Raw genomic sequence first — 26,544 nt, 5'->3', positions numbered from 1 at the left:
TCAGACGCTGCGAACTTTTGTCGCCCCTTTTGTCGAGCCTTGCAAGTGCTATTGTACTTGAATTCAAGAAATTCCTCGACACAGACGCGAGTCAACAGCAAAATAGGCTCATTAATCACGGACGTGTTCGTGTATCTTTTATGACACGTGGATGGTTTAGGTTGGACACGTGGAAGTTCTTTCGTGTTTGCTGAAATCGAACTATTAGGTCATTATCAAACGTAAACATCATTTCTTTTTGAGAAATACATTTAGGTATATTTTTATATTACCCGCTTTTGATGTTCCAATGGGAGTTTATGAGGAATATGAAATGTAAGGAATGTATCGTAATTCGTAAAGTAATATACAATGTATTGTAGGTAATGTAACATAATTCATGAGGTAATATACAATGTAATATGCGAGGTTCAACGGAATTTTTTGACGAAGCGATAGTCTTTTGTTTTATTTAACGTGTGCAATACTGGGCGCGTACCCGAGGTAGAAGTTGTTTGTAAGACGCCGCGACGAAAAGACGTTCGAATATCATCCAGCATTATATTAAACCATATTTATATTAAACTTGTACTAAATTTACATTAAACTTATATTAAAACCTATAGAAATATAATGAAACTACCAGCTAATCACATTTATTGGTTTTTGGTTTTGTTTTTTGTTATTACAAAAAAAAAATGATTACAAAATTTTGTTTTTGTACTCTTGTATCTGACATATTTTGTTGGGATAAAGAAGTTGTATATGTCAGTTGGTGCTTCAGTATTTACTTGTTTAATAAATAATAATAAATTTACTTTTTTACTTTTTCCATTTTATTTTTAATTTGAAAGTACTATTCTCATATATTAAAGATATAATTTAAATTAAATTAAGTATTAACCAAGCAACAAAAAGAAAGCTAATAAAACTGATGATAGAAGAAATAAATTATGTCTAAAATTTGTAGACCGTATTGACTGCTAGATAAATACCCGTTTAACAGAAAAGCCTGCCACCACAGCCCCTACATCAGGCATTTATCAAGCGACTATTATACAATTTCAGGCATAGACAATGATTAAAAAGATATTGAACGCTAAATTTTCCACAACTAATTTACTGTAACTATTACATGTAAAAATATTATACTAAATTGTTAAAATCTCCATGGATCAATTTCAATTTCTGTTTTTAATAAAACAATTATGTTCGTAGATTGAAGATAGTGCACTGTGGTTGGTTTCATATTCGATACTGTTAATAAAAGGCATTTTCAACGCATGTTCATCAGGAACCAGCAAAATTGAAAAGCATTACTCAACGCGTACAAACTCAGAAATTTTGTCACATTTTTTAGTAAAACACGGTTGTAGAATATTTATCTTTTAAAAAGCAATATAAGCAATATAAGCAATATAAGCAATTTACAATATAAAGTTAACATTTATGAAAGTAAAATTTATAGATATTTTAAATTTTTGGGACATTTTTCAAATATAATATTTCTTTAAATGTAATAGTTGTATTAAGAATCAGAATGTGTTAAGAGAATTTAATTATACACACATGAAATGTATATTTTGAAGTTGTAAAGAAAATCCTGGACACCTGACACGTGTGTTCAAGTGGACGAACAAAAGGACTCAAGATTTTCAGCTTCCTCCTATTTTAAGTAACGAAGAAAGTTTTAAAAAGAAAGTTTGGCCATTCTGCAGTCCACCAACGTTTTAAGTAACGAGGGCGCTTTAAACTATTCCACTTTAATTCGTCAGAACTTCAAATAAAGCACACATTTCTGGACCAGTCGCTTCTGTTTCCAATTGTGAATCTAAGAATCGTCAATTTAAGATCGCGTTTTAAAGGACTTTTAAATAATTTTAAGTTAGAGGCCAATAATTATAACAGGAGTTGACGATTTACTGATTGGGTGGGTCTTCGAATTTTCAAGATAAATTATGTTAAAATTAAGAAATGGGAGGAAAGAAGTGAAGTTGCAGAATTGGGGATTTGGGAATTTGGGAATGTGGTAGTTTAGGGACTTAAGGATTCGTGAATTTTGTAGATTGAGAATTTTTGTATTTAGAAATTTGGATATTTAGAGATGCAATGGTTTGCAAATTTGAGGATTTGGGAATTTGGGAATTTGGGAATTTGGGAATTTGGGGATTTAGGGATTTAGGGATTTAAAAATTTAGAAATTAGAGAACTTAAGGATTCGTAAATTTTGTCATTTGAAAATTTTAATAACTATAAATTTGCAAATTTGGAGATTTATTGGTGTGAAAATTTGGAAATTTAGAGACCTAAAAATTAAAAAATATAGAGATTTGGAAATTTGACAATTTAGGGATTTAAGGATGCCTACATTTTGCAATTCTAGATTTCTTAATTTGAAAATTAAAAATGTTCAAACCTTCAAATTTCCATATCCTTATTTTCAATTTTAAATTTCCAAATTGTCAAATTCTGAAATTCTGAAATTCTAAAATTCTAGAACTCAAAAATCCTCAAATTCTCGAATTTTCAAATTCCAAAATATTGAAGGTCACAAATTCTAAAATTCTCAATTATTCGAGTACTCAAATTCTCAGATTCTTTAATAAATCATAAATTCTGAAATTTCCCAAATTTTGACCTTTTCAAACGTCCAAAACGGTCATGTTACAAAATTATTTAATCCTCAAATTCCAAAATTAAAAAAATTCCAATTTATCAAATTTCTAAATCTCTAAATGTTCATTCTGTCTATTTAATATTGTAAATAAAAAATAATTGTAGATCAACGACACATAAAATAATTGGTTTTTCTTTTATAATATCGCTATACTTGCATTAAAGTCTTGAATGTTTATTATTAATTACAGGTATTGTTATTAAAAACTAATATATTATAACAAAATTCACTATACCTCATATTATAAGAATGATACACATAAAGTATTATATTTCAAAAATAATATATACAATGTTTTTTATTTCGCAAATAATGTAATACAATTAATAATGTGTGCAATACATTATATTCCAAAAATGATATACGTAATTAATAACACAATACATATTAATAATTAATATATAAATAATTGTATACAAAGTACCATACTTAAAAACAATATCTGCAATTATTACTATATACAATTCTGAACACCGTAAAAATAACATGTACAACAGTTTGCAATGTAAGAACAATCTACCCAATACTTCACATCGTAAAAATAATACGTACACATACAACACGTTCCAACATAAGAACAATATCCACAACACATAACGTCATAAAACTACATTACCTCGTAAAAACAATATACCATAAAATTCCAACAAAAATCCCTGTTCTATCCCGTCGTTGAACGTTATAAAATATCGAACATTTTATTCGAGTATAATAATTTGCCTAGCCACTGTACGTTTTCATCCGAGTAGAAATAATTGGCTGGCAGAAAGCAGCCGCCAAAATCATGAATAAACCGTTGGCTGAAAACAAGAAGCTTGTACAGAACCCCGTATATTACAGGCTGAACTCTCGTTCTCTGTTTGTGCAATGGAGCTTCGCCCTGTTACAGGTTACACACAGAGTATGGTGGCTCAGAGTATGGTTCAATGGGCAATAAGTTCACTCGATGCTTCTACCATGCTTGTTTGTGTACGTCCGTGTGCAGCCGGTACACGTGTATGGATAATGATGATCTGATTAACGTGCACGCTCCTTTTATTTCAAATAAACCGTCGGAAAACAAAACGAACAACCGAATCGACGGATTCGAGTGGCTAATCGTCGAGAGACCGTTCAGATACGACAGCTGAAAGAATGGCCAGCTAACGCGTTCGGGTTGACGATGCGTGCGATCATTTCTATTGTACTTCCATCACTTTTATTTCGACGTTTAATATGCTGCTGGATTTTTCGATTATCGAACGATGGGTTTGATGGATTGATGAGGGGCTATGTTAATGCATGTAATATAGGTATTTTGGAGGGTAGGGGTTTTTTAGTTGGGGGCAATGCACGATTTATTTTGATAAAAGAAATGTAGAGGGAGGGAAGGAGGACTATTTTTTAATTTCCACAGAATTTGGGGATTTTATATCTGATTTTTTTATTTGTTTGTGAAATTTAGAAATTTGGGGATTTGTAAATATGAACATTTAGAAATTTAAGAATTTGTGAATGTAGGATTGTAATTTATATGTATGGAAATTTTATAATTTCTTGATTTATGAACAGTGAAATTTAGAAATTTGGGGATTTGTAAATATGAACATTTAGAAATTTAAGAATTTGTGAATGTAAGATTGTCATTTATAAGTATGGAAATTTTATAATTTTTCATTTTATGAATATTGAAATTTAGGAATTTAATAATTTACTAGTATAATTTTATAATTTACAAACACAAACATTTAGAAATTTAGTGGTTTGTATATTTGATGTTATGATTTATTTATATAGAAAATTTTAATTTTTTAATTTATGAATACTGAAATTTGGAAATGTAATAATTTACAAATATAATTCTGTAATTTACTAGTTTATAAATATAGAAATATGCAGGTTTGGATATTTGCAAAAGTAATAGACTGATTTACAAGTTTTAGAAATTTTCAGATTTTCTAATTTTCAAATACAGAATTGTAGAAATTTGGTGATTAGTAAATTTAATTTTCTGATTTATTAATATTGAAGTTTTTAATTTTTTGATTTATGAACATTGAAATTTAGAAATTTGGTCATTTGTAAACATGAGAATTTAAAAATTTGATCATTTCAAAATATGGTTGTTTAATTAAGAAATAAAAATTTGATAATTTTTCAATATATAAACATTAAAATGCAGAAGTTTAATAACTTTCAAATGTAATTTTATAAGTTACAAATATTGGAATTTTCTAATTTTCAAATTTACGAATATAGAACCTTAATGAATTTAATAATTCACAATTGAAATATTCTAATATACAAGCACAGAAATCTATGAATTCGATATTTTGCAAATCTTATTTTCTAATTTACAAATACTGAAATTTTTTAATTTTATAATTTACAAATACAGAAAGAAGATAGTGAAATTTGGAAATTAGAAAAATAGTGAACTTGCAAATTTGGGGATTTGGAAATGAAGAAATTAAAAAATCTAAGAATTTGAAAATTTTGAAAACGTGGAGGCTTAAGAATTTGGAATTTATGGATTTAGGAATTTAGAAATTAGGGAGTTTACGAATTTGAGGATTTAATGATTTAAGGAATTTAGGAATTTGGGGATTTGGTGATTTAGGAATTCAAGGATTTGGGGATTCGGGAGATTAAAAGTTAAACAATTTGGTATTCCATTGATAAATTTACAGAATTACAAAGTTGAAAATTTGAGAAATTGGGAATCTGGGAATTTGAGAATTTGAGAATGTGAGAATTTGACAATTTGACAATTTGACAACTTGTCAATTTGGCAATTCGACAATTTAGCAACCTGGAATTTGACAATTTGAAAATTTGAGGGTTTAAAATTTGACAATATGACAATCTGACTATTTGATAATTTGGTAATGTAAATATATAATAATTTAAAACCTTAAAAAATCGACACTACACAAATAAAAAATGAGTAATTTACAAACTAAAACATTCAAAAATTCAAAGATTTCCATTTTCGAAAGTTCAGAAATGAAACTTATAAGTTCAAAAAATGCAAGTATTGAAAAGTTAAGAACCATTTAATTTCCAAATTTACACCCTGTAAATCCAAACAATTCCAAATCCAACAAACAGTTCTAAATTGACAATTCCAAAACCTTAAATTTTTCCAACCCCAAAATATTCGAACTGCTAAATCGATAACCCATAATTGGCCCCTAGCTTCCCACCTCCGCTCCGCACGTCGTCCCCATCTTAAACACGTATCACAAACTCACGTTCCAATAATCCATCACACACCATCACCCCCAGGAACCACTTCCAAAAAACATCCCTCCCTAAACGCCGATTGGCCTCCACCCTCCGATGCAGTCCTCAAACGTTTCCCTGTATCCACAATCGTGGCAGCATCCCACAACTTAACTGGGTAGCATATCGCGATATATAGAGAGGGTTGGTTCTCGATTGTGCTCGAAGCCGAAGGCGGTCGGCATATTTATATTTCAGAATTTTCATTGTGAATCGGTTTCTGGGCCACGAGATACGAAACGTGTTGCGGGGTGGTTGTCGAGGGGGGTGCATGTTCAGTCCGTTCTATTGAAAACCGGCCGTGGACGGCCGTGAGTAGTACTGTCGTTCGATAAACGGCGTCTTTCGGTTCAAAGATAAGAATCTCGGATTCGAGGTCAGCCAAGCAGTCCTCGAGGCCTCCTTTGGCCATCGGCAAATTTCGAAAGGGCGCTCGACCTCGTACGAGGTGGCAACCGGGGGCTAAAAGAGGGGCTGGCTGATTCGCGAGGGTGGACGAGCCTCTAAACGCGCCCCTCTTTCTGCTGTACGTTCCTGTCTCACCGATCGAGATGAATCGGTACGAGAGGCCTGCGATCACAAAGGACAATATCTAATATCGAGGGGTTGTGTCGTGTATTGTAAGATATTTTTTTTAATATGGACAAGACGGTTGTTCGCGGACGGTCAACTGTGAAAGGGATGCTCGATACGTTGCGGAAGGTCAAGCGCCCTCCGGGACAGACAATGAACACCCTCCTGGACATACGGGACCCGAAGTATTCGGTTACAGTTGAGCGAGAGGTGTCAAATCGGTATTCCTCTTGAAAAAATACAGCGGAGAGTGTATAGATCGATCGCCCTGTTTTAGGGACTAAATTTTACAGTTTAGGGATTTGGGGATACAGCGATTTGGAAATACTGGGATTTGGGAATATTGGGATTTGGGAATATTGGGATTTGGGAATATTGGGATTTGGGAATATTGGGATTTGGGAATATTGGGATTTGGGAATATTGGGATTTGGGAATATTGGGATTTGGGAATATTGGGATTTGGGAATATTGGGATTTGGGAATATTGGGATTTGGGAATATTGGGATTTGGGAATATTGGGATTTGGGAATATTGGGATTTGGGAATATTGGGATTTGGGAATATTGGGATTTGGGAATATTGGGATTTGGGAATATTGGGATTTGGGAATATTGGGATTTGGGAATATTGGGATTTGGGAATATTGGGATTTGGGAATACTGGGATTTGGGAATACTGGGATTTGGGAATACTGGGATTTGGGAATATTGGGATTTGGGAATATTGGGATTTGGGAATATTGGGATTTGGGAGTATGAGGATTTGGGAATATGGGGATATGGGAATATTGGGATTTGAAGATATAGGGATTTTGGAATGTAGAGACTTAGAAATATGGGAATTTTGGGATCTCGGGATTTTGGAATTTAGAAACTTAGAAATATGTGGATTTTGGTGGTTGTAGAGATTTACAGATCTTAGAATTCGAGGATCTAGGTATTTACTGGTTTAGGAATTTGTGAACGTAGGAAATTTGGAATATAGGGATTTCATAATCTAAGTATTTCAGGATCTATGAATTTGTAAATAGAGTGAATTCGGGGTATGGGGATTTTGAGACATAGAGATGTTGGAATATAAGTAATTTTGAATGTAGAAATTTTGAGATATAGAAACTTAAAAATTTTGGAATTTTGGAATTTTAGAATTTTGAAATTTGTAAATTCGTAATTTTAAAAATATGAAATTTTACTTTTTCATGTATTTAAATATTAAAAAGCTTAGAAATGTAGAAAGTTATTTACTTAGAAATGTAGAAATTTGAAACTGTGAATTACCAATTATAAAAATTCTTAAATATAGAAATTAAATATTCGTATTATTGTATGTAACAATTAAAAGCTTCTTTATTTGTCGAATAAAAAATTCCAAAGTTTGAATATTTAAAAACTAGCATATCAAGAAATATGAAAATATAAAAATGTGAAGTTAGCTATCCGCGAATGACCGCAACCTTATGGTACTTGCACATCCGCGCACCACACCCTTACGAGCAAAGTTGCCCACCACCCTCCAACCAATTAAAATTCTCACAAACCGCAACCACGTAAAATTCTATCATTATTCTTCCACCATCCTTACCACGTTCTTACTTTCATTTAAATTTCTAACATTTCCATTTTTATTGCCAATCAGATTATCGATAACTGTTTTTTATTCATTATTGCTGTGTTATAAATCTTTTATAAAACAAATATCATATTTGATGTATTACATATCATATATGATATTAATATTTGTATATCATATATCATTAGGGTGACTCGACTACAATTTTTTTTTCGTTCTCACCCTCCAAAAAAATTGGTGTAGTGTAAATCCTCTCACAGTTAAAAAATTTAAAATGGTCTTTCACAGCAATTTAAAAATTTACGAAATAAAATTAAAAATAACATCTTTTAACTGTTTTTTTATTTTTTTAAAGCTATTTGTTTATCAATAGTTATTCTTCATATTAAGTCATTATAGGTATTCTATCAAGTTTTCAATTTAAATATATGTTTTTCTGTATTTAATTTAAGTCTAATTTTGCTAGAATGAGGGTAAGAAAATTATTTTTAATCCACCCTAATATATTGTATAATGTACATTATATTATACGTAACTGTAGGTATTCTATTAGTTTATAATTTAAATATATTTTCATAAATTTAATTTAAGTCGTACAGTTTTGCTACAGGACAAAAGAAAAATTATTTTTAATCCACCCCTAATAATGTATGTTATAAATGTTTTTTCGTGTGAATAAAAGAGCATCGTCATCTTACAAAATACACGCCAAAACTCTCGAACCGTTCTGTTATTCGAGGACAACATATTTACCGCAGAATTCACCCCCTTAAAGTCCATCACGACAAATAAATCACCCGAATTCCATATCAAAGCCCAGTTTCGAATGCACTGGCTCGGCGAACTCTATTTTCGTGGTGGTAAGGGGTGGTCAACATCGTGGTTCAGAAACGGGGATGAAAACATTTCGTTGGCAAGATGCAACCCCATCTGGGGCCTATGGTGCCACGACACGGTCGATACGGAGCCAACAGGGGGTGGACACCCCTCAAATGTATGCGTTTGTTCATCGAAACACGTGGACAATGCATGGAATCTCTAGTTTAAATGGAAATGAGAAGTACACGGGAAACTTTTGTTGTTAAGAATTTTGTTGTTGATTCAAGCTTGAATTAATTTTGCTGGGGGATGAACTACCCCTTTTTTGTCGGAGTTTCAAAACAACTTCGATTCGGTATACATTTTTTCAAGTGCATAAATTAATATGACGATACGTAATCTTTCAATTAAATTCAAATTTAATTTCAATTCTAAACTCCACAATTTAATTGTTTTAATCTTATAATAATTTACAAAATCTTTAAATATTATTTTTCTAATAACAGAAACTAATACAGAACATTTAAATATTGTTTTAAATAATATTTTTCCATTATTTAATTTTTTCACTACCCATTTTAAAATTGTTACTATACATATCATCAATTCAAACTTCCTTTTAAAATATTTAATAGAACAGAATTGATTTGAATATTTAATAAAACTTAATAGACTGTAAATATTTAATAGGATTTCATAGAATTTCATAGATTAGGAGTATTTAATAGAATTTAACACATCATTAGTAGAATTTAATAGCTAATGTGTATTTAATAGAATTTAATAGATTATCAATATTTGATCCGATCAATAGATGATAAATACGCGATAGAATTCGATAGACCGTGAATGTTTAATAGAATTTAATAGATTTCGAATTTATACATCAGTGATCAATAATCAAGCGTGCCAACGTGAAACTTTGCTTTCAAAAAAATTTGTCCGAGTCGTTGAAGTGCAGCCTTGAATTCAGAGCAGAATAATGACGAAAGATTGTCGAAAAAATGTAGGACAGAAGAAAGGTAAGCTATAAACTTGTTCGGCGATGTTTGTTGGCAAGAAATTTTCACAAATCACCGTTTCCGGCGATAAGCGCCTTAAAAAAGAAAAGGAAAGGCTGGCGTAGTCGGAAAAAGCTTTACACGGTAGAGAAACGTTTTGGAACATCCCGTTATAATTTTCAGTTCGCTGATAAGCTTTAAAACGGTGGCGAACTTTGCTCCAAATAAACTTTATTTCATCTACCGGACGGGTTATTTTTAATCTGGCAGCGAACTGTAGTTTCGTAGGAAAAATTCGGAGTGGCACGTGATATTTCGGAAATTTCAAGGGAAAATTCAGTGGCTCGTGTCACGTCTTGAAGAAATTTGGCTTGTCTGATCTGTCCCGGGAGGAAACGTTACAAAATCCATGGGAAGAAATTCAATTGTATCGCGTTATGAAATGTCAGCGAAAAATGCGAATTTCGAGTAACAAATATCGAATTTATTCCTGTAATTTCAGATAAATTTCAAATACTTGGCTTTCGTCCAAGATGATAACGCGAGGACGTATTGCTACAATTTTTCGAATGAAATTCAGACTCGAGTGAAAACGATGTGCGATTCGAGTATTTGAGCGAAATTCGAATTAAATTTAGTTGAATTCAAATTAAGTTGAATTTAGTTTAAATAAAATTTGAACGATGTTTGAATTTAGCTGCAATTTAAGTTGAATGCAATTTAAGTAAAAAAATGTCTGTCAAGTATAATCCAAACAAGCTTTTGAGTGCATTGCGAATGCATTTTGAGTATAAGTCGAACATGACACAAGTGAGAATTGATTCTAATAATAGTGTCATTCGAATACAATTATGAATACAGATATGTATGTAATTATGAACGCAGTTTAAACATAATTTAGGTTGTAGTTCCGATTGAATTCAATATCCGTGCAAATCGAGACAAATTAAAATGTAATTAAATGCAATTCAAATAAGATTGTAACACATTTTGAATGCAAGAGTAATCAAAATTTGAGTACACTACTAATTCGACTGCGATTAAAAATGTATTTCAAGAATAATTTAAAGACAATTGTCATCGAATTCAATTCAAGTGCAATTAAAATGGAATTAAATAGCAATTCTGAAACAATTTAAGTGTTATCCAATCGAAACTTGGATGTCAGTCGATTTCGCAATCTAAAGATTGAAGATTTAACAATATTGAAATCTAGGAAATTTGGTCATCTAGGGATTTCGGGTATCTGGTAATTTGGTGATCTAGGGATTTCGGGTTCTGGCAATTTCGGGATCTAGGGATTTCTGGATATAAGGATTTCTGGATCTAGGGGGTTTGAAATCTAGGGATTTCTGGATCTAGGGTCTTCCGAATCTAGGGATCTATGAATCTAGAGATTTCTGGATCTAAGGATTTATGAATCTAGGGATTTTTGGAACTAGGGATTTGTGGGTCCAGGAATTTTTGGAACTAGGGAATTCTGGATCTAGGGATTTTTGGAACTAGGAATTTCTGGATTTAGGGATTTCTGGATCTAGGAATTTCTGTATCTAGAGATTTTTTAATCGAGGGATTTCGAGATCTAGGGATTTTTGGATCCACGGATATTTGGAACTAGATATTTGAAGATCTAGGAATTTCTGGATATAGGAATTTCCGAATCTAGGGATATTGGAATATAGGGGTTTTATAATCTATCGGTTTCAGGAAGTAGGAATTTTCGAATTTACGTACATCTAGATCTAGTGATTTCAGGATCTAGGAATTTGGAGATGGGGTGATTTTGTGATGTAGAGATTTCGAAATATAACCCTGTTGAGAATGTTTGTATTTCCAAAATAAAGATATTTCGAGATTTAGGTATTAAAAAATTTTAGCAGTTCCGATTATTTTCGAATAAAGTCGTTCGACTTTATTTGGCAAATTTGATGTCGAGATACCCACGTATGTATGTCTCACGTCCAACATTCTTTCTCTTCAACTCGGTCTCGAGTGCTTAATTCATTTGCCCGCTCAACGTCCAACGTTTCTGCGGCGTAACAACTTCTTTGGCTGAATGCAAATCTTAGCTCGACGGCTAATGAATTATTTAAGCGATCTTTCTCGCGTTTCTTGCAACGCATCGTCCTGTATCTGGACGCGTCCCTTAACGAATAACCCGGCAAATTTACACTTCGCTCGTCGGCCAACTTCTTTTCACGATGAATGTCGCAAGAAAACGCTTGAATCGAGATTCTAACCGCTAAACGAAGGAATTCCATTTAATCTTGCGCTTTTCAGACCGTCAATTCATTACGTTTCACAAAAAAATTAGCCTTGGATCATAGTGTACCTTACGAGGAAAACCTTTTTGTTGTTAAGGGACGTTCACGAAAATTGTGCCTTTTCATTCGACTGTAATTGAGGAATTAAGTTGAATTATAATACTATTACGCAGAAAAATGCCGGGTAAATTTATGATTTGAAAACTTTTTATTTTTGAGAAATTTTAATTTTTAATTTTCGGATTTTTAGATTTCTAGATTTCTAGATTTTCAAGCTTTTAAATTATTAAATTATCAAATTATCAAAATATCAAATTACCAAGTTATGAAGTCAAAAAATTTCCAAATTACTAAATTATCAAATTACCAGTTTAACAAATTATCAATTTACTAAATGTCAAAGTTCTGAATTATCGACTTATTTTTCGAAATGATCAACTTTCTATATTCTCAAATTCCCAAATTATCAATTCATCAATTTACCAAATCACCAATTTATCAGAACCCCAGTTCACCAGTTCATCAATTCATCAATTCATCAGTTCATCAATTTACCAATTCATGAATCCATCAATTCATCGATTCGTCAAATCACCAATTCACCAATTCGCCAATTCATCAATTCGTCAATTCGTCAATTCATCAATTCACCAATTCACCAATTCATCAATCCATCAATTCGTCAATGCGCCAATTCATCAATTCGTCAAATCACCAATTCATCAATTTACCAAATCATCAATTCATCAGTTCATCAATTTACCAATTCATGAATCCATCAGTTCATCAATTCGTTAAATCACCAATTCGTCAATTCATCAATTCGTCAATTCGTCAATTCGTCAATTCGTCAAATCATCAATTCATCAATTCACCAATTCATCAATCCATCAATTCGTCAATGCGCCAATTCATCAATTCGTCAAATCACCAATTCATCAATTTACCAAATCATCAATTCATCAATTCACCAATTCACCAATTCACCAAGTCACCAATTCATCAATTCGTCGAATCACCAATTCACCAATTCGCCATTTCACCAAGTCCCCAATTCACCTATTCACCAATTCATCAATTTCTAAAATTCCTAAATTACCAAATTATTATATGACCAAGCGTCTAAATTTCTAAATCTTCAAATTCAAATTCCAAAATTTCAAATTCTCAAATTTACGGTTTACTATTCGTTCATAAATTGTTCAAGTTTCCAATTTCTTGACCTCCAAAATTTCCAAGTTCTTACATTCTCAAACTCATGAAATTTCAAACTTTTAAAACTCTCGTACTCCCAGATTTCAACATTTCCACATTCCCATATACACAAATCAAAAAGCAAAAATTTTCCATATTTTCTGAACAAAATTTTTCCATTATATACACAATCAATCAATCGAAACTGTAATTTATTCAACAATTTCCTAAAACTGATTTTAAGAAGTAGCTCACTTTCATTCTCGTCGAATCTCAGGCAAATTTACGTGCACGATACTCGCGAGAACAGAAATCTTTTCGAACCTCCTGCGGTCTGATCGAGCCGCGACAAATTTGTTATAAAAATGTTTGACGTCGAAGTAAAGCTCTTTGAAAACGTCTCGATTGCGTTGCTTTTCACTCTGGCGAACGTTTCTCTAAGGTTTCTTTCGGCTCGCCTTTGAGACGGTCACAATAAGCACCATGTGCACCAAACGAATCAATAACTCGACTCGGATCCACGCTGGCGTGTTTTCAAGAAACGGTGTTCCTCGTCAAAATCAAATTCCCCGTTTCAAAATCTCCCGTCCTTCAAATTTTTATTCCTCTTTTGTCAAAGGAGACACGCGTGCAATTAATATTTTCATGGCTATCTTAACACGCCATAGGATCACATCTATGGCGTGTTTTCAAGAATATTACAGTTTTGGAGACTGTTAAACGACGCAGGGAGTTTCATATCGCTTGAGGTCCTTATGCTCATAAGTGGATTGTAGAATAATAGTATAACTGATGTCTTCACTTACTTTTAACGATGTTCCAAACTGAACTATGTATACATAGATGTACATGTATGTATGTTCCGAACAACGCGTATTCGATGCTCCGAACCCCATGTCTACTTCGTGTCTGTCCGATTGCTTATTGCAAGATTGCTGTGTTTCTTTACTTTCTCACCTGTTTCTAGGTGAATTTTGTCACGAGATAACAGAGTTCTCAAACATAATTGCGTACTCATTCAGCTAATTGATAATTATGCTTATGTCCTCACTTTCTTAATGTATTCAACATTCTACAAGATTTAATGTATTCATTATTCTACAAGATTTAATGCATTCAATATTCTACAAGATTTAATGTATTTAATATTTTACAAGATTTAATGTATTCAATATCCTACTTGATATTACTGATCAACATTCCACAAGTTATTAATGAACGATTCAATTTCGTTTTTATTACGTATGTTACAGGATGAGTAGTTGTGAATTTAAGACATTGTGGACTTCGTATTGCTTGAAGTCCTTATATTTATGGAGTGTAGATTAATTGTATAACTGATATGTTTCTACTTATTTTTAACAATAATTAAGAAATCTGATGTTCTGAAGCAACGTGTCTATGTATCCAATGTTTCTCGTATCCATTTCGTGTCTGTTCAATTACTTATTGCAATATTGCTGTGTTTCTTTACTTTCTCACCTTTTTCTAACCTGGTACAGGCAAAGAAACGCAAAAATTCGACTAAATACTGGCAAGACTAGCACCAGTTACTGGCATAATGTAGACGTGCCCTAAGAGGTAGTCTGGAACTGCTGACAATTTTATGGATACGAACCACTTTGACCTGGGCCACGTAGGTCCTCAGAGGAGCAATATTCAGCGACGATTAAACGTAGGACGCTTCATATAGTTTGAAGTCGATATTCATAAGTGGATAATTGTATAACCGATATGTTTCTACTTATTTTTAACGATGTTCAAACTGAACGACTGTTTATCCGATGTTCCGGAGCGAATGTTATGTGTAGAATGTTCCGAAGTGAACCGTCCATTTCGTGACTATCTGTTCAATTGCTTATTTCACAAGATGGAGGTGTGTGTAATTTTTACGAGCAAGGCTGAGTTCCTGATTTCTATTGGGTACACAAATTGGGGAAATGGAAATCCGAGTGACTGCGGTGATATTCTCCGAAAACCACGTAATAGCAAGCTTAGAAGGAAACTGTAGTTAACTCTATTAACAAGGAAAGGCACGCAAGTGTCCCCCTCCGATTTTGATGAAACTTCGTACGTTTGTTAAGCAGGCAAAAATAAGGGACACGTATTTTTTTTATCGGCTGAGACGCGGATTTAAGGGGTGAAACGACCCCTTTTGGCTATCTCGAAAACCACACGAGATACATTAAAACTTCTAATAGAAAAGTTGTATGGCTTTTTGCGTATAATAAGAGGATGTTAACGAATTTTGTAAAATGTAATTTATTTATAACAAAAAAATTTTTCATAATCTTATTTTACAATTTATTCAAATTTGTATAATGACAAAAAGTATAGAGAATTTTATTACAAATCCATTGGTATATATATACGATATTGCCTCCTACAATGCCTCAGATTTTTATTATAAACATTACGCGCTCGCGCTCGCCGACGCCCCGCACGATGCTAAACCGGAACAAGTCGGACGATATTACACTATCAGTCAACGCTATTTATAAGCATAAATGAGAAACAATTATATTTGCGTTATAAATAACATTTATTGTTAAAATACATAGGTATTCTATATGTAATTTTATTAGGTAACGAATAGTTTGAAAAAGTTAGGGAACATAATCACGGCAATGGTGGTATTGCTCGAAGATATGATTGGAATGGCTTTCGACGCCATGCACATGAAATAATTGCTACGTCACTACATATGTGGCATAATGATTCATTATGTAATGCATAGCAAAATTCTACGGGATTTTCAAAAAAATATACGTGTCCCTTATTTTTGCCTGCTTAACAAACGTACGAAGTTTCGTCAAAATCGGAGGGGGACACTTGCGTGCCTTTCCTTGTAAGATCAAGAGTTCGGCCAGATGAGAATAATAGTAAACTAACTCGATAGAATGTAATGAGTCCTGAGGTGTTATTGATGCTACGGAATCTATCGATTTGAAGCTAGTGTACCGCAGAAACTGAAAACGGTATATTATTGCATCGATAGAAAGCAGGATCGAGGTCTGATCTTCTCGGCGTGGTACTTTATTCTGACAATAAAACCTAACAGGTGTTTCTCGTAAAAATCAAGTTCTCCGATCTGTCTGATACGATCTTTCACACCATTTCTACAAATTTTAATTGCTATTATTTCATAACAATTTTAGATCAAGATTTCGTTCCTAAAATTTGAGAATTAATTTATCGTGATTTTAATGACGAAAATAATTTTTTATGTGGAATAAGTATGTTTCTTTCTTATTAATATTATTTTTAAGTGTTTAAAATGGAAGGATTAATTTATTGCAATAATGAGGAAAAGTAATTTTTTATTGTAATCAAATTTTGCATTACAATTTATTTATGTACATAGACTATTTATTTATTTACACAGAACTCGTATGTTTCTTTTCTAATTTTTTGTTATTATTATTTTTGAGTGTTTCAAACTGAATCTGTTTGTAAAATTGAAGAACTAACTTTTTTTTAATAATAATAAAGAAGTATATTATGTTATACAGTATTTTATTATGGATAAAGTTTCGAAAAGCGCAAAACAACGATCGCACTGAAATTTTAACCAAGCATCACTCGTAATTAGGGAAGAAAGTCCCGGCCAGAATTTTTAGCAACAAAGCCTAGTTTGTTCCTACTCCTACCCCGCTCAAAGCCCTCCGTCCCCACAGTTTTTATTAAATATCTCCGAAAATATTGATTTTAGAGAAAAAATTTTTTAACAAAAAATGAAGCTCTTAAAAAGTTCTACAAGAAACGTCCTATACACTTTTTACATAAACCTATTATTTTGGCTATGATGAAGAGAAAAGGTATTTTTTTCAAAAAAATGTTCAAAGTTTCTGTTAGGTATCTTGGAAAAAATTAACGTAAAAAAGGTGTAGACAAGGTATAGACAATACGTAGAATAGAACATATACACAGACACGGGATAGTGCAAGGTGGTCTTTACAATTCCCTTTCACACCCACGCTAATAGAAGTGTTCTGAGTAGAAGTCAATTTGACCCCCGCCGAGTTATTTTAGCTCATAACAGCCACAATAATAGGTTTACGTCAAAAGTGTATATAATATTTTCTATAGAGCTTTTTACAAGCCTCATTTTTTGTTTGAAACTTTTTTCTCTAAAATCAATATTTTCGGATATATTTAGTAAGAATGTAAAAAACTTTGAAAGGGGCTGATAAGAAAACGTTGCTTTGTCGCCAAAAATCCTTTCAAGGACTTTCTTTTCTGATCAAGAGTGAGCTTTGGTTATTATTTCAGCGTGATCAATGATTTGCGTTTCTCGGATTTGTACCCGAATATATGACTTGTTACTTTTCTTACTATTATATTATTAATATTTCTTGCTAACTATTTTTAATATTATTTATAAATTTTCAAAACAGAATTCGTTTTTAAAATTAAAGAAATACGACATAAAGTTAAAATTAGACCCGACGTTCAAATAAGAGCTGTTATAAGTTGAATGTAAGAATAAATTCTTTTATTTCGAACTACAAAAGGGAAATACAGAAAAATCAGTCAAGAAAAACGTTACACGTACTTTCGCTGTATTTTTATATATTTTGCAACGCTTTCTCGCAATGCGTTAAGCGATATTCAGCTTCCGTTGCTCTTTTAAATCCACTCAATTTATTTTCATGAATAATCTTTAACCCTCGAGGCAATAAAATTGATATCTGCTTTAAACGCTTGATCGAGGCGAAAAACAAAATGTAAACAGGCCACATTACAGGCTTGGAAAAGAAGATATCAATTTCCGCTGCTTGCGAAGTCGCTTCTGAATGTGTATCTCTTCGAAATGAGTGAGAAATTCACGTGAGATGGTCGAAAATTGTTGAAACAATAATAATTAGGACAGATTAGAAAAAACGTAGACGGAAAATTACAGATAGAAGAGTAATAATAAACTGAAGGAATTTATATTTTGGATATTTGCGAATAAGGAAATTTTTGTGGAAGTGGAAATTTTCAAAATGAATATTTGAAGAGTTTGAATATTGCAAAATATACATTAATATTTTATATTTGATATTTTTAATATTTTACTAAAAATTAGTATTTACAAAATTTGCAATATTTGCAAAATTTGCAACACTTACAAAATTTGCAACATTTACAATATTTGCAACACTTAGAATCTTTGCAACATGTACAATATTTGCAACATTTGCAACGTTTGCAACATTTGCAATATTAACAGTTGTTTAAATATTTACAATTATTACAATATTTAGAATGTTTAAAACATTAGTTTTGATAATATACTACTTTGAATATAAAAAAAATTTTTTAATTTCATAATAATATGAAAGATTGCTTAACAAGAAGATTTGTAATTTGAAAATTTAATTTATCTTGAGAATTGTATATCTAATACATCTAAATTTATAGTACCTCAAGAAGCTTAAAACCTTAAAAACTCCTAAATTCAGAAATTCGATACTTACAAAATTCGTAAAGCTTAATATCGAAAAACCCAGAACTCAAGAAAACCAATAACATAGCACATTAAAAGTATACATCTTGAAATCCTACCATTAATCCCGTAACACTTCATCGAGATCGCAACATCGAATAAAGAACGTGAATTTCTCGTTCATTTTGAAATTCTACAACTTTAAAGAATCACTATCCGGTTCTCTCGAAGTTGTACTAAATTTCGTCTCTCGTCGTAAGCTGCAGAATCTATGTTTACGTAGACGGTGGGGAATTAATCGTGATTTTTTCTTTCCCTTTTGTACAGTTGCCATGGAATTGAGAACCAACATGCCGCGAAACACGAAAAGCGCCCGTCACAGAAGCTCGAAACCTCCTGGCCATTTTCCTTGTAAGTCCAACAAAATTACTTTGAAAGTTGCTTGCTCGACGGTTTCTTGAGCCAAGTAGTAGTTCGCCATCGTTTTGCTGCGAGACTTAATTGTTGAATCAAGTTATTGAGCGACCGCTAGCTAAGGCGAAATCTTCCGTGGGTCATCGGTGACCCACGAGACCAAAATGCTGAATACGTCTGTAATGTTCTTACAGAAATTTGTAAGAAATCCACTCTTATTAAAATTAATACTAGATTTACGGTATACATCAAAATTGATCTGAGATTTATTTTTAATTATTAGTTTATAGACCAGGTGCCTTGGATGTTAATTTGAAAAATTGACAAATTGTCAAGATTTTAAATTTAGTTTAGGTGGAAGACGTAGACATTTTAAAGTCGACCAAACGATTCAACGTGTCGGACACTATCAAAAACGATTATTGTTGATTTCACGATGACTTAATGGCGACCAAGTATTGTCAACGATGAGTTATAGAGTTTTTAACGTGCCTTCAGTCGATTCTATGTGTTAAAAATTACCGAAAACGATACCAAAACACGGTTTATATTGATTCGACGACGATTGACGTCGATAACAACATATTCCTGTCAGATCGCCGCCAAAATCTGTACAGTAAACTTAGGGTGTGAGTCTGCCTTTAAAATTTCAAGTGAAAGAACCAAAATGGCGGCCCGCGGTACAGAGAAACATATGAACAAATGCAGATCGAGTCCCAGGAACCTCGCTGCATTTAACAAATATTATAAATTCGAGGTTTACGGTGCTACAATTATTTTGACGTTGAGATATCCTATCAAGGACTACATTCTGAACAATTTTTCTTTATACATACATTAGTCGTTTATTCTTAGTTTTCGAGATATTTGCAAAAATATATTTGGTACATGTGGAGTTTAGGATCCCTCCAGTGGCCTTGACCTTAGAGTATGTTGTCAAGGTTAGATCGAGTCATCTCCAGAGCTTCATTACGTTTGGTAAAAATTATTGAGAAGCTTTCATCAAGATGTTAACCTTCATCGAGATGAAGGAACATTGTGTTAGTTGGTTTACGTATTATTAATTATTTAGTTATTTTTATGATTTATGATAGTTTGATATATATGACATAATATTTATGACATAATTTATAATTTAATTTGTAATTTAATTTATAATTTAATTTATAATTTAATTCATAATTTAATTTATAATTTAATTTATAATTTAATTTATAATTTAATTTATATGTATATTATAATTTACACAATTTCATAAGGTGATTTTCTTGAAATCTTCTTGAAATAATATTGATTGCAATGACTAATTACCATGTACATTAATTTTGTCGTTTGTTTATTTATTTTTCAATATCGTTATTATTTTAACACTAAAACTACCAAACCAAATGACCAGTTCACAAGTAATTTATTTTAAATTATAAAGTTTGTTAAAATATTTTTCTTGAAATCTACGTTAAGTAACATTGAGATGAGGCATTGATGTGTGTATCCAATTAAATTTAATCATTTCTTTATTTATTTTCCTGTTTTATTTTCAATTTTAAATTATATGTATGTACATTGTAAGTTGTTATGATTAGTTCTAAAATTAAATGTAAACTATATGTTGGTGATGTTTATTTATTTCAATTTTCAGTTTCATTATTAGTTTCATATTAAATGTAAATTATAAGCTACTAGTGTTTCCTTATTTTTCAATTTCATTACTAGCTTCAAATTAAATGTAAATTATAAGCTAGTAACGTTTCTTTATTTTTCAATTTCATTACTAGTTTCAAAATAAATGTAAATTATAAGGTAATAGAGTTTCTTTATTTTTCAGTTTCATTACTAGTTTCAAATTAAATTTAAATCACACATTGATACTACGTATTTATTTTTCAATTTCACTAGTTTTAAATCAAGAGTAAACCATACACTAACATGTTTAATGCTAACAAAACAAATTTTCAATAAACTTTACAATACTAAAAAATTCGTTTCAACAGATCCGCAACATTACTACCCTCATTCAAATAAACAGATCGCATGTCGAACATGTTAATCGAATTTCAAGGGAACCGAAAATCGCTCGGTATGCAGGGAATTCATTCTTTTTCGTTTAGAAACGATAAAATTTCGAATAACACGCATCAGCGATCATCTAATAGAGTATTTCCGTTGCATATCGTTCGGCAGACGCCATTTTTACGGTCAATATTTCCCCGCGACTAGATGTCACCCGTTACTTGGCCACCCTCTTGCACCCCTTGCAGCTTGTGCCACCCTCCGCATGATAGCGCCACTGGCATGTTTCCAATTTCCACATAGGCTCTTTGTTCGTTGCATTCTATCGTCGCTTTCTTGCTCCCGTTCCCGGCCAGGGCTGAATTTATTCATCGCCGACATTTTCACTGGCACAGAAACGTTCCGGGTTTGATGCACGGAATACCACGGAGATTGATGGAAAGTAAAAGTACCAGTAATGGGGTCACTAAGCGACAGAACGACCCGTTACCATGAGAAACGTTGAATCGGTAACGCGTGCTTTGTTACGTAACTTTCGCCAACAATTTTTACATCCTGGAATTTCGCGTTTGGAAGTTTTACCATCTTCGTTCTTAACACTGGATTTATGTTTGATGATTTTTAAATTGAAATTAAAGGGGGGTAAATAAATAATGAATGAGCTATGCAACTTTTATCTTCATGAAAGTTGACATATCTGACAAAATCTTGTTAATAATTTTTGGAACTGAAAATGTGGAATGTAATATTAGTCATTTTTACGAGTTTTATGAATCTAGTGTTAATTAACCGTGAAAAATCACAATTTATCGAATTCGTTAGTAATAATTTATGGATACTTTAATTATCCTTTTATGAGTTTTATAAGTTTCTAATGTGAACTATCAGATTTCTTATTTTTCAAGTGTTTACGTAGGTGACTTTTTGAAATTTTCGAATATGAATATGGATAAATATTTTTAAACTTTCGAGATTTTACGTTTTCCAATTTTTATGATTTTAAGTTGTGAAATATTGAAGATTTTTAATCATAGAGTTTCTACGTTCTTAAATACACCTGTAAATTCTCAAACTTTTGAATGAATTGTAAATTTCAATACATTATGATTAATCATTATTTTTAATTAAAAATTTCTATTCTTTACGATTAATTAGTGATTTTAAATGAAAACTTCAATTGCAGATGATTAATTATTATTTTTAATTGATAAGTTTGGTTTGTTATGATTAATTACTGCTTTTAATTGAAAATTTGAGTTCGATTTTATTTTGTACTATTTTGAACTAGTAATTTTAATTCGTTATGATTAATTGCTAGTTTTATTTACAAATTTTCATTGCTTGTTATTAATTATTAATCTTAACTGAAAATTTCAATTCGAAATTATTAATTACTAATTATAATTGATAAGTTTTGTTCATTATGATTAATTACTGCTTTCAATTGAAATGATTAGTTCAATATGTTTAATTATTAACGTTAATTCGAAAATTTCGATTCATTGTGTTTATTGATGAATGTTAATTGGTAATTTTAATTCTTTATAATTTATTGCTACTTTTAATTAATAATTTCAATTTCTTATATTTAGTTGATAGTTTTATTTGCAAATTTTAGTTAGATATGATTAATTGCTATTTTTAACTGATTTTTTCAATTCGTCATGGTTAATAGCTAATTTCAATTCAAAATTTGAACTCATTATAACTGATCAACCGATAACTTGAATTAATTATTAATGAAAAAATATATCGTTAATAGTCTCTTAAATTTCCAGAGTTTTAAGTTCTAAAAACAGTTGAATAACTTTTCAGAGAAAACTTCAATTTATTACGATTTATTTGAATCTTTTAGTATTTTGAATTTAAATATGGTATACAAACAAATCTTTCCGCCACTTTCTTCAACTTTCTCCCGGTATCATAAATCACGAATTAAATGGAATGTTGTGAATGAACTTTTCGAGATTCTTCGTTACGAAAGCGTAGCTTGAATGTGCTTTTGATGAGGTGGGCGTAGACGATCTTTTATGGAATTTTTTTTTACCATCCAACGTAACTGCTTCCGGTGTATTTGCTCCTGGCAGTCTTATTTCAACGACGTCGTACTATTTTTATGGAAAATTTTACGACAGAAATCGCCTCACTCATATTTAACGGCGATTTCTGCTTTTTAAAGAATAGAAATCATTATACTTTTCATGACCACGGCCTTAAATATGAATTAATGCCTTCAGGTGTACTTAATCTCTCTCTTTATTCTTAAAAATCTACATAAGCTTCTAGTTACCCTTAACTATTCTACATTATTTATTTCTTTAATTAAATCTTGACTGGGAGTCATTTTGTTATAGTGAATGCATGATAGCATCCACGGTTATTTAAAAAAATTTTTTAAAAACTAAAAATGTTTTATAAGAAATATGTAGATTGAAAATGTTTCGTAAAAAATTTTGTAGATTAAAAATATTTAATAAGAAACGTATTAAAAATATTAATTAATAAACTTATACTAACTTTACTTAAATTAAATTATTTATACTAAAAATGTTTTACAATAAATTTATATACATTGAAAACGTTTAACAAGAAATTTATTAATTAAAAGAAAAAATAAAAGGGTATATTGTGAATTAAATTTTTGATTTTATAATCTGTAATAATTGAACGATATTTATTTATGTAACAAAATTGTAGAGATCTAATAAACCTTGCTACATTAATTGAAAATTAATGTAACAATACTTTCGATTAAAAGGAACTGCTTGAAGGAACTATTAATAAAAATAAAACAAGTTCTTACTTGTTGTTGTATATGAGATTGATTTATTTATATAAACAAATAAAATACTGAATTTTATTGAATAAATTTATTAATATCGTTGAGTGACCAGGTCTTAATACTTCATCGTTGTGTCACCACGATGACACGTCGGCCATTGCATCCAATTCATATAGATGCATAAATGTTACGCAAAGAAAGAAGAAACTCTTACGAAATTGATGATGCAACAGATATTATTGGGGAAATTCTGCATTTAGGAAATTAAAACCAATACTGAGCATTCTAACAAATATTTACAAGTCAAATTCTTTCACAGAAAATTGCGTGTTGTACTGTATTGCGAGCATATCACAAAAAGAATGTATTTTGTCACTTATGTATGCATCACTAAAAGCATCTATAAATTATTTCTAGAAGTATTCGAAGAGTTACGAATTATTGAAACAATTGTTTGAGTTTTTAAAAATTGTTCAAGCAATTATTTATGCAGTTAGAAATTGTTCAAACAATTATTTACTCAGTTACAAACTATTCAGTCAATTACTCAGACAGTTAGAAATTATTCAATTAATTACTTAGACAGTTAAAAACTATTCAAACAATTATTCAAACAGTTAAAAATTATTCAGACAATTATTTGAACGGTTAAAAATTATTCAAATAAGTATTTAAACAACTGATGTTTAGACAATCAGATACTGATCGACTTAAAATTATTTAAACAACTATTTAGGCAATTAAAAATTACTCAAACAATTAATTAGACAATTAAGAATTACCCAAACAATTACTCAGATCTTTACAAAGTATTCAAATGACTATTTAGACATTTAATATTTATACAAATAACTATTATTATGAATAAATATTATTTAAATAGGTATACAGAGAATTTAGAACTGCATATACAATTGTTTAAACAACTAAAATGTACTAGACAATTATTAAGATCACAAAAAGTTACTCAGACAATAATGTTATTAAAAATGTTATTAAATATTATTACAATAATAAATAAATATTACAGTGACTATTAATATTATGACTATTAATTATTTGGGAAATCAATAGTTATACAAATAGCTATTATTATGATTAAGAATTATTCAAACAGATATTTAGACAATTTAGAATTACTTAAATAGTTATTTAGACAATTAAAAATTACTCAAATAATTATTTGGACCATTAAAAATGACTCAATTAAATATTTAGACGACTAAAAGTTATTTAACTATTTAGAAAAATGAAAATTACTCAATTATTTATTTACATCATTAACAACTTACCTAAAACAATTTATTGTACAATTTGCATTAAGTTAATTATTCCATAAATTAAATTAATCAATTTGCATTTGCAACTATTAATTATTCAAACAATTTAATTTACAATTATCTTATCATCTCACCAATTACATATTATTTTAAACACATTTAACCAATCATAATTGCAATTTTTTACTATATCTTCTCAAAAATCAAACTTAATAAAATTGATCAACTTTAACAAAATTGATAAGAATGACCAATTCTTTCAAAATTGATAGAATCATCCAACATCGCTCGAAGCATCTGTAAAACTTCACCGATATTTCATTTTCTGTTCCGATTAAAAAATACGAAAGCAATTTTCTGCATTCTAGAGCTTTGCTCTCGATTTTGATCGACGCTCAAATTTTCCGATACGCCATTTTTCAAACGTCAACTCTTCGAATTCCAACGATTTCAAAGTGCTCGTCAATATGAAATTTCCACCAAGTGTTTCTGTCCTGTTTCCAATTGCAAGTGATCTCTCTGAATTCAAAAACTGAAACTTTTTGCGTTAACAATTTGTAAAAATAGTCTCCAGCGATCGAAAGTGCTCGTCAATGTGAAATTTTCACCAAGAGATTTTGTCCCCTTTCCAGTCTCAAGTGTTCGCCTCTCTGAAAACAAAAATTCAAACTTTTCACGTTAGCAGTTTGTAAAAATCGGGAGTATCGTTCCAAAAAAGCGCACATCACACTAAAATGATAACCAAAGTTTATCCTTGATTGAAAAAAAAAAGTTTCTGAAAGAATTTTTGGCTACAAAGTCTCGTTTGCTTCTTCAGCCACTCCTAAAGACTTCTTTTGACAGTTTCTATTAAATCTTATTAAATTGGATTATTAAATCCAAAAGAAAGATAATAAAAAATAAGTTACACTTTAAAACTATAAGTACATAGGTTAGTTTTGAGGATTCGTTGTAAAAGAATTTTATGAACATTCCAGAAACAAGGTTTAAGGAAATTAAAAATTAAACTTACAATTTATTTATGATTTCATTTTCTCCCGTTAAGAATATTAACGTTTCTTTTAAACAATATTATAATAAATACTTTTAGACAATATTATGCACTGTTAGAAATACATCTTAAGGCGCACATAAATTAATTAATTGGATTGGTACTAGGAGGCGTTGTAGTGTCTTCCTTTAGCTTACGATTCCCTTTCTCAGTTAGTACGTTTATTTGTAATCCATCTCTCGTGCGTGACACGTGAACTTTCAAGCTTTATTTATTTCTCTATACCTCTGCA

General features: G+C 30.8%; 1 protein-coding gene and 1 long non-coding RNA gene across 9 annotated transcripts in view; one reads left to right on the top strand and one right to left on the bottom strand.

The window, feature by feature from the left end:
- Positions 1-26,544, top strand: part of Ih (hyperpolarization activated cyclic nucleotide gated potassium channel Ih) — a 324,580-nt gene that overhangs the window by 58,044 nt on the left and 239,992 nt on the right. For 7 of the 8 annotated variants that reach the window (XM_076540383.1, XM_076540372.1, XM_076540374.1 and 4 more), the window contains exon 3: positions 19,103-19,186. The exons of the other annotated variant lie outside the window; for it this stretch is intronic. In XM_076540383.1, coding sequence (XP_076396498.1) covers positions 19,103-19,186 — 84 coding nt within the window. The remainder of the gene's footprint in view (positions 1-19,102; positions 19,187-26,544) is intronic. 8 annotated transcript variants of the gene reach the window in all.
- On the bottom strand, positions 25,367-26,414 carry LOC143265843 (uncharacterized). The gene is made up of 2 exons (XR_013040598.1): positions 26,274-26,414; positions 25,367-25,911 (listed from the first exon to the last, which is right to left on the bottom strand). It is a non-coding gene; the product is annotated as an uncharacterized LOC143265843 (long non-coding RNA).

The sequence above is a fragment of the Megachile rotundata genome, chromosome 15 (genome assembly GCF_050947335.1).
Source record: "Megachile rotundata isolate GNS110a chromosome 15, iyMegRotu1, whole genome shotgun sequence".
Lineage (NCBI taxonomy): Eukaryota > Metazoa > Arthropoda > Insecta > Hymenoptera > Megachilidae > Megachile > Megachile rotundata.
This window is presented reverse-complemented; position numbering and strand designations above follow the sequence as displayed.